Consider the following 9,668-nt stretch of genomic DNA (forward strand, 5'->3'; position numbering starts at 1 on the left):
AACAGAAATACTTTTTGGCAGGTTCCTGAGTGGATTCATGTGATTTAATATGCAATTTTTGATTACTGTCTGACCTTCTGCAACCTTTACTGTCTGTCTTTTGCCATTCAAGATCCATTTCCTAGTCTATAAGGTGAAATAATAGTCTGAATAGATCTAAATTACCTCATCTTGACCTATTTTAAATCAGTGCAATTCATACAATAATTTCAGCACCATGTATCTTTACAAACTCATCACTGCGATGAAAGGTCCTTAAGCATATTCTAGAATGTATTAATCCATTAATTAATGTAATTTTTCATCATACAGCATAACCCTGAACAAGCATGTTTTAGTGGCAAATAGCATTCTAGTGAATGGATTGTTAGGTTGATCATCTCTGTTACAGAATACAAGGTTTATTCACATGAATCCATGTGAATTAAGGGGGAGTGCTAAGGTAGGTGTGGTACTACAGCTTAGAAACAAAGCCAAATGTATACATTATCAGTAAATATTCCTGACATTTTTTGTGTCGTAAAGACTTTACTTAAGCATAACTCACAGTTATGTGTTGGAGCTCAGCTTCTCTGAAAAGTGGTCATGTTTGTAACTGTGGTAATGTCTGAATATTGTTCTCTTATGACTTTGTGAAAGCTACTTGTTAGACTGAAGTCTTACATTTGTTACACGTTCATCTAAATGTGCTTGGAAAGTTGAACAAAACCTCTCGATAAGTTTCTGTGTGAGAGGAAATGAAATTGTGTATTTTACTATTTTAAAGGCTGTTTCACTGCTTCTTTCATTTTTGTATGTCAAAACGGGAGCAAAAATCTCAAGTGTGCTAAGTGCTTTTAGAAAAGAAATGGATATAGTTGAAGGTATTTGACATTCAAAGTCTTATCTTTAACATATGCAAGATGTTAGAAAGAATTTTATAACTTCTTAATAACTCACATTGTAAGAATCTTCAGTTTTTCTGTGTATGTGTGACTGACTTGATACATGGAACTTTAAATGGGATTCTTTCTCTAGTCTGAGGCATTCTCTCCATCATGCAGCTGCCATGTGCATCTGTTAATATTATTCAAGAAAAGCTTTTACTTGTAGCCTGCACCTCCTCTTGCTCTTCCTTCAGAGTAGGTTGTCTCAGCATCAGAGGTTAATCAGAGGAGCACTGCATATAGGCAGTTCAGAAGTAGATGAAAATAGCCAGGTCAGTGACCACATTAATGCAGCTATTTCATGTCTGGGACCTGTGTAACAGTATTGTGCAGGGTAGATAAATCAAAGTGGTTAGATGGCAGGTCGGGTACCCCTAATGATTGTGTTATGCTCCATACCCTTTGGTTCAATTCTAAATGTACCCCTAATGATTGTGTTGTGCTCCATACCCTTTGGTTCAATTCTAAAAGTTTTTCTCTTAAACCAAAGGAAGGTAATTAGAGAAGGGAACAGTATTACTCTATTTTACCTGTAATAGAAGCAGAAATTAAAGAGGAGCAGGGTGTCCCAAGTTAATAGCTGATTCTTTATACTGACTTGTCAGCTGATTGCAAGGTGATTGTCATTGTAGCAAACAGAAATCCCACAAGTTTGAATTATGATATGTAGTCTTGGCTCAGGAGACAATTTTTGTCTGGTTGTTGTAACACAACATGTTCGATTACACCTGCCTATTTATATTTTTTTGTCCCAGTTCCCTATCAAATTATCAGAAAAAAAAAATTCTTCAGTTACACAAGAGAAAAGCACAAACACAAGTTTTATAAACATATGAGTTCATAATATATGCAACCATGTATAGATTGCACCTAAGTCTTTCATGGATAGAATCAAAGTATCAAGACAGACTTCAGCAAAGAATAGTCAGATGCTGAGATGCCTGCTTTTGTACAGACATAGATAGTTGTTGACATAATGATGTTTCAATCTTACTATAAAATACAAACAGGTGTTTCACAATGTTCTGCAGTTTAATGAAGTGCTGAAGGCTGTGTCACCAAATATTATGGATTGCTACATAATAAAGCAAAAGTAAGCTGAACTGGAGATTTATTTTCAAGAGTGTCTCTGTGAAGCTCTGCTAACTTAGATATGAGCCCTTCAGATAGTAGCTTAGTCAGTTACTGGTAGACCTGAAAAGCAAGGCCAGCTTGGAAGTGATAGCTGTTAATAATGGCAGTAGAAGGTATTTTGTTACCTGGGAAGGGATACATTAAGTGCCTTTTCTGCTCTTGTCATCTTTCAGATCCTATTATCTCTCTTGTGTTTGCTTAGCTTTTCTCAAAGACATGGGAAAATGGAGTTCTGGGAAGGATATCCACTTGCTTCACGCACACCCTTTCTTTGTCTTCTTGGTGAATAAGCCTCTTGACTGCACATGTCTAATATTGGCTTCTGCTGCTGACTTCAGCATGAACTGCCAGTACTGTACAACACTTCAGCCAATCTGCTACTAATCTGCTGCTCTTGGTGCTACAGATGCTGTCTTTGGTCTGGTGTGCTTTTTCTGCCTTTAGTATTCCTGGTAAAAGAATCCTTCCTTTCCAGCACCAAGTGGCTATGTGGTTGCCCATTTGCAGTTAGGTGCTCACAGATTTCGCTCGTGAAACCACATTCAATTAAATAAACTTCCAACCCATTCTTGAAGCACTTTTGCTGTCAACCCTATTTCCTCTTTTCATGTTTTAGCATAGGAAAGCAAGTTGAGTGTTCCTGCATTATCTGCCTGAATTACATCTCCAGCCTGTTCTGGTAGGGCTTTAATTAGTATTGCCTTAAAGAACATGGAAATGAAATGCCAAGACTGTCATGAGTGTCTCTGACATGCTGACTCATCTACAGTAAGATGTGAAAATATCTGTGCTAGAGCTGATCATAGTAGTTTGCAGTAGTTTTCAATGGAAGTTTTTAATTTCTAGGTATATATAATTTCATAATTCCTTTATGCATTAGACATTTATTTCTGAGGACCTTGACTGGATTCTGACGGCATACCTAAGCAATGTGACTGAACTGAAGCTGTGGAACATATATATGTTTGCATTATTTCATGATTGGTTGTTGGGTTTTTTTAGTGTAGGTTGAAAAATTCTATTTAGCTCTGGAGAGAAACATTAAACAGCTCTGCATTTTGTTTTTCAGTGTGCAGTGACCTGGAATTCAGGGAAGTTGCAAACAGATTGCGAGACTGGTTTAAGGCTCTTCATGAAAGTGGAATTCAGAATAAGAAGACTAGGATTTTTCAAAGGCCTGAAAGAACCAGTAAGAGACTTCTACTTGTCTTATTTGATTTCTTTGGTCCTTTTCTATGCTTCTGTATTTCCATTGCTAAGACTTGACATATTCTCCTGTGCCTTAAATAGGCATGTGGACAAAACCATAACATAGGGCTTTCCTAAAGTTAGTTTCTTATTTATAGCTTTGTACTAATAGAAGATGTTCACTTTAAGCTTTCAACTTAATTTGGCAGAACTATTTCTTTTAAGAATGTGCAGCAGCTGCCATTCATTTGTGCATGCTCCTGTACATTATTTCTTTCAATTTGATCTAAAATTGTAATATGTGTGACCAAAAAATGCAAAAGTCTTGTGGATTTTTGGACCGTGTCAATTTTGGAAGCCTTCAAAGTCATAAAGTTGTCGCCTTTGACAGTGTAAAGAATCCACATATATTTTAGAAGGTATCTGAAATTTAAGACACAAGTTAGATTGGATCCTATTCTACCTTTTTCTGAAAGATAGCATCAAGAGGTGATTTGGATGGCTAAGAATGGTCTTTGCAGGGCTCTTATTCATCAACAGGTAAGAAAATACCGTCCATGTGGAAAAATCTGTTTCCCATGTACTACTGACTTAAAATTCCCTGTCAACAGGGTGCTATCAGAAATGTTTGACTTAAGTATGTATCATGATACTGTAAGTTAGAATATTGTGCAAAATATTAATTTATCACTATACTGGTTTGAATTAGATGTAAGTTTGATGATAGTCTTTGGCATGTTTGTTTTCTTTTAACTAAACCAAAGTAAATAAAATTCTAGAAAATGGTTATATGTGTGACATTGTCTGTCCTATATTTTCTTCTTTTCTTTTTCTCTCCAAAAATGTTTTTTTACAGAAAACCACAGTGTTTCACAAAAACATTTTAGCAATAACTGTTCAGAAGCTAGTGTTTTAGTACTGTGGTCAGTGGCTTGAATTGCATATAGCTTTTTGTGAAAAAACACTGCTTTCAGATATTAAAGATCCTCTTTGTGCAATATTTACTTGATTTTATAAACAGCCGGTATTTACATGATTGTATTAATTTGATCAGCTACTTCAAAAAGGCTGATCTATAGACAGAAACAATCGAATTAATGTATGTTCAGTAGTAGTTTTCTTTCATTTGTGGATTTGTGGATGCAAAAATTATTTTAAAACTGGTTTCATTAGTGCAACTGTATGCTTTTTCTGCTCTGTACTTTTCTGTACTTAAAAATTTCTCATTTGAGGCAGCAAAATATACTGCATTTTATGAGAAGTTAACGTCTGTGGTTTAGAAGAAAATATTACATTACTGTCCCTGTAAACACAAAAGAATCAAAAAATAATGATAGCCATTCAACATGATAATGTCCTTTCTAACAACATTAAAAATGTCTTAAAATTGTTCTTGAAGAGCTAAGCTCTTGAGTAATATCCCTCAAAGTCTGTCTGCAAAATCTTAAGAGCTCCAAGACATCAGGCGCATTAATATCTAGGTATACAAGGGCATCCAGTCCCTATTTTAGGGACGTCTGAGTGCTATACCTACAAATAAATCCTGCAGAGAACTTCTTATCATATGTAATAACTTTTTACTTAGCACATGAGACTTAGTGGTATGTACAGAACAACAACTACAACAAGAAGCCACCTGAATGCACCTTCCCCTTTCAGAGTCCTAATTATTTTAGCAGATCCCTAGAGTTGTTCATTACCCTTGGGGATTTAAAAATACATTTTGGCACCCTTTCCCCCAGGCTATCCTTTATTCTTGTCATAAAGTTCCTTCCTCGCTGAAAAACCATTCTGCATTTTAAAAAAAGCAATTTGTGATATCCTTTCTGGTTGTCCGTTTGCATTTGCGATTTTTTGTATTTTAATTTCTCTGGTGGCACTTGGGACAGGATTTATTAAAAGATTTGGGCACAGTCCTTCTAACCAAGGGAGTTGTGATGCAAGTTTCTAGTGCCTTGCTGGTGCTTTTTAGAGTTGTTCCAGCTGTTGAATAGTCCACATTGATCCATACAATTGTTGATATTATTTCTAAACAAACCAAACATTAGTGTTTAAGTTCTTCTGCTAGAGCCATCAATATGCTGTTAACAAGTTAAAAATGTAAGGTGCTTGTGTTTTTACAACAGTTAGGTAATTTTGTTTTAGGGAAACTTATTTGTTTCCAAAGCTGAATCTTATTAGTAATGCAGACTAGAATATTTCAAATAAATAATAGGGTTTTATTTCCAAAATCCTTTTTATGTCCAGATGTGGTCAAATATCATATATCTAAAAGTATCAATATTATAAATGCTATATAAACACTTAAGTATTTTCCTCAGGCCATTTATGGTCTAAATAGATGGTACAAAGAGGAAAGGGATGCTTTATCCCCATGCTACAATAATACCCCTATTATTTTTCCATGTGAATAGAAAAATACAGAGTTAAAAAATTAAGTGAGATTTTATGTATCTGTTTGAAGTTTATGAATATATTTGTTCTATTTCTATATTAGTTTTGCGTGATAAAACACAAAATCAATGCATCATATGCAAGCCATAAAAAGAACTCATAGTCAACAAATATTTCTGCTAACAGACAGTCTGTTTCCTGGAGCCTTGTCGAGTTAGAAGGTAAAAGACAAGAGGCCAAGAGTAACAGAGATTATTCTTATGGCTAGGGAATAGTATGATTATTTGGAGTCTAATACAGTAATAATTTTGAAAAAAACATAAAAATTCAAGAAGTCTGAAAGAAAATTACTTAAAATTGGCATGTCTCGAACTAACATAGTAAGATATTATTACACTAAAATTAGCAAATACCCTTACAAACTTGCAGTAGGAAAAGACCAGTTTTGTAAAGAAAAGTAAATAAAATAAGCAGCTTCGGATTTTTGCTTGGAAGATTTTATTTCATTCTGACTATCCTAGGTTCCTTATCAATGAAGAGACAAGCTGACATTATGCAGTGATAAATTAAATTTCCCTTATCTTCATTGCTGAAGCATATTTGGTAACCCTGAGATACAGACAGAACTCATAAGCAGAACAATAAGTTTTTTCTTACTCTTGTCAGTACTCCTCCATATAGTCATTTTATAGTTATAAGAACTAGAAACAATTGTGGTTTTAAACAATATTTTTGATGTCTTCAAAATGCTGACTATCCAAGAATTTGTCTAATTCCTATTATTATCTCAGAAAATGTCCCATAAGCTGTACTGAAAAGTTGTACAGGCTGGCAACCTGAACCATAGTTCTAGTTTGCTAGAACGAAAAGGTTCTTCTAAAGGCTTTCTGCATGTGTCATGTTAGCATATTCAAAGGGATTCTTAATGCAAGAGTCTAGAAGAAGAAATCCAGCCTAGAAGTAATTCTGACCAGGAGTTTTAATTAATTCATCTCTACTTAAAATTAAGTCTCTGAATGAACTAAATCAGTGTTGCTGGTTGAAGTCGGTTATGATTCAGTCTTTTCTATAGAATTATCCTTATACACAATGAAACATATTAGATGTTTATTACAAAATTTTATGCCTCCTCAGATATCTTCTACTTTTCTTTAACAGTCATTCCTGTTAATAAAATGGTCAATCTGATGTCCCAAATAAAACATTTCATCTGAATTGTCAATCTATTAGCAAACTGATAGCCTCCAGCAACAGGCTTCATTTTGATTTTTTTTCCCCTCACCTCCATATAAAATTCTTTAAAATACTTTCTAGAAAAGGAGAGACTTCAGGATACAAACTGTCACAGGTGTTTAAAGGACATTGGAGCTGTGCTGTATTTCTTTCTCTTGTACCTGTTGTGAAATGTGAGTCGGTTTTCCTAGGTTTATCGTAATGCCTATGGTATTTCCCCATGTACCATGTTTCCCAGGGCCAGCAGTTTATCTTCAATGATCCTTGTGGGTTCCTTCTGCAGGGCCAGGATCTTCAATGATCCTTGCAGGTTCCTTCTGACTGAGAATATTCTATGATTCTATGTCTTGCCATAACCCAGACTCTGCTCCCGTCCCTGTAATCATAGTGAGCAGGAATACATTACAGCTTTAGATGGGTGACAGAGAGTGTTATGCCTAAAGCTGTCTCCTCCTTGGCCTAGTGTGGAGCCAGATGAGACTCACCTAGGATCTTCAATGATCCTTGCAGGTTCCTTCTGACTGAGAATATTCTATGATTCTATGTCTTGCCATAACCCAGACTCTGCTCCCGTCCCTGTAATCATAGTGAGCAGGAATACATTACAGCTTTAGATGGGTGACAGAGAGTGTTATGCCTAAAGCTGTCTCCTCCTTGGCCTAGTGTGGAGCCAGATGAGACTCACCTAGATCAGCACTTTTGTGATCAAGTATGACAGAAAACATTCACATTTGTTTAGTCCTCTTTATTTAATCTTCCCTTCTCAAGTCTGTCCTGATTACATTGGGAAGCAAAGCTTTTTCCCAGCTTGTGTATGGTAGGCCTAAGATACGACTGCGGTTTTCTGATAGCCAAAATTTTAGAGAAATCTATCACAAGTGAAACCCTTCCTGATATGCAGTTTGCACACTGAACAAGTAAAAGCCATGATTTAGATAGCAGTCAAGACACTAGCAGAGTGTATGTGTTTTGATTCACATGTGTGATTTGTCAGTGTCTTTTATTGTTTCGAACAGTGTACTGGTATTGGAAAGAATCATGCCCTTCTTGTGATATTAGATAAACAATTTCTATATAATGCAATTTATGAGCCCTATGTATGTATGCTGTTTTGATTTCCACATGACGTCAAAAGCTATCTTCCTCAATTTATTACTTATGTACTTAATAACCAGGAAAACAATAGTTTTACCTTGGAAAGCAGATTATATTTTCTGCAAGTTGAAATTTTCCCCTGAGAAATAACCAGAAACAGAAGCATTTCTGTTGGTTCCTTTTGAGGAAATGTTTTGAATGCTAGTGTGTAGCCCATGGAGAAGGGCTATATTTCTCAGTAATTTTTCCCTTGGGATTGTTTTGGCTGAGTAAAAGGGCTCAAGCTGGTACGTCTCATTTTTCTGGACAATGTTCAGAAGTAGCTGTATAGAAGCTCATTTCATTATGGTATATAGAAATGTATTTTAAATAAGTGATTAAAATGAGAGTAAGATAAAATCATAATTTAGTCATCTGAGCAGCAGTTTTTGCTCTCCTCAGCATAATGTCCTGACACTTCATCATCAAGAATAAATTGCTATCATTCAACTATACTAATTTTCCCCCTTTATTTTCTGCTTATTGTTTTGTGTCACAACTGTGAAAAATGTCTAAAAACAGCATTCTGGTTGGTGCTCCAAGTGATTATATATGTACTGTGTGATTTGGGCAACGAATTTCCTAGTTCTAGGTCTCCTGGTGATTTTTTTAATTCTTAGTTCAATATTACCTGACCCTTTCATGTGTAAAACCATGTTAGCAGATGTTGAACTCCAGATAGTTACTTAAGTGCTTCCCTGACTCTTTTTCTCAAGTATATCACCTTCAGGAGTGTCAGATGTGTTATTCTATCAATATTACAACAGAGTAAGAAAGTCATTGCCAAGAGAAAGTATTTCTGATAATCCTAAATTTGGATATTTTCCTTAAAGGTTCTTTCAAAATGAGCTGAGAATTTTCCTTTACCACAGTAATATATAAAAGAGTTGATAATGTACACATGGAACTGAGGTGATCTTTATGTGGTGTAGCAGTTCCAGAAAAGGTAGACTGCCCCATTTTATATCAAACAAAGCTGCTTCTATATCAGTCAACACCTGCCTGGCTTACCCCTGAAATACTTGAGCCATTTGTATTTATTTCACCAAAACTAATATTTGACCTAGATTTCAGACATTCTGTACTGCAATGACTGATGGCTGTGAAAGTTTGGATTGACAAAACAAGCCAAATAACAACTAAGAAGAGATATGATTTTCTGTATTTGAAACACTAAAATTGGATATACCAGAGAAGAAGAAGGAAAAAAATAGTAAAAACAAATATACCTGGGCTGTAAATGAAAACACAAACTACTTCAGAATCAAACTCTGGAAAAAGAAGCATAAACTGCTTACAGGATTAAAACATGACTAGTTGTAGAAATTATTAAATCAAACAGTTATTTAGTGGAAAACTAGATCCCATGGCCCACAGTGCTTTTTCTCCAGTTTATTTAATATTTAATAGGTTATGACCGCTTTCATAAATGTAAACTTAATTTTCCAGGCTTAAAATAACATTAAAAGTTTCTTATATGGAATGTTATTTTTGAAGTAGGTTTATTAGTTCTGATGTACCTGTTATAATATATTCCTGTATACTGAGAAGAGTATGACATGAATATCAGACGTCAGACTCTTTAAACTGCAGCTATGTTGAACTTTAACTGAATTTATGGAAAATATTTGGACATAATGAGATTTTTCTGGTGTTTTC

The 9,668-nt window shown here is 35.1% G+C and overlaps 1 protein-coding gene across 2 annotated transcripts in view; it reads left to right on the forward strand.

Annotated features, from left to right (window-relative positions):
• SPOCK3 (sparc/osteonectin, cwcv and kazal-like domains proteoglycan (testican) 3) overlaps positions 1-9,668 on the forward strand; it is a 102,106-nt gene that overhangs the window by 77,898 nt on the left and 14,540 nt on the right. Inside the window, exon 4 of one of the 2 annotated variants that reach the window (XM_009070899.1) lies at positions 3,130-3,249. The exons of the other annotated variant lie outside the window; for it this stretch is intronic. Within the exon in view, the coding sequence (XP_009069147.1) occupies positions 3,130-3,249 (120 nt within the window). The remainder of the gene's footprint in view (positions 1-3,129; positions 3,250-9,668) is intronic. 2 annotated transcript variants of the gene reach the window in all.

The sequence above is a fragment of the Acanthisitta chloris genome, unplaced genomic scaffold, assembly GCF_000695815.1.
Source record: "Acanthisitta chloris isolate BGI_N310 unplaced genomic scaffold, ASM69581v1 scaffold6853, whole genome shotgun sequence".
Taxonomy (NCBI): domain Eukaryota; kingdom Metazoa; phylum Chordata; class Aves; order Passeriformes; family Acanthisittidae; genus Acanthisitta; species Acanthisitta chloris.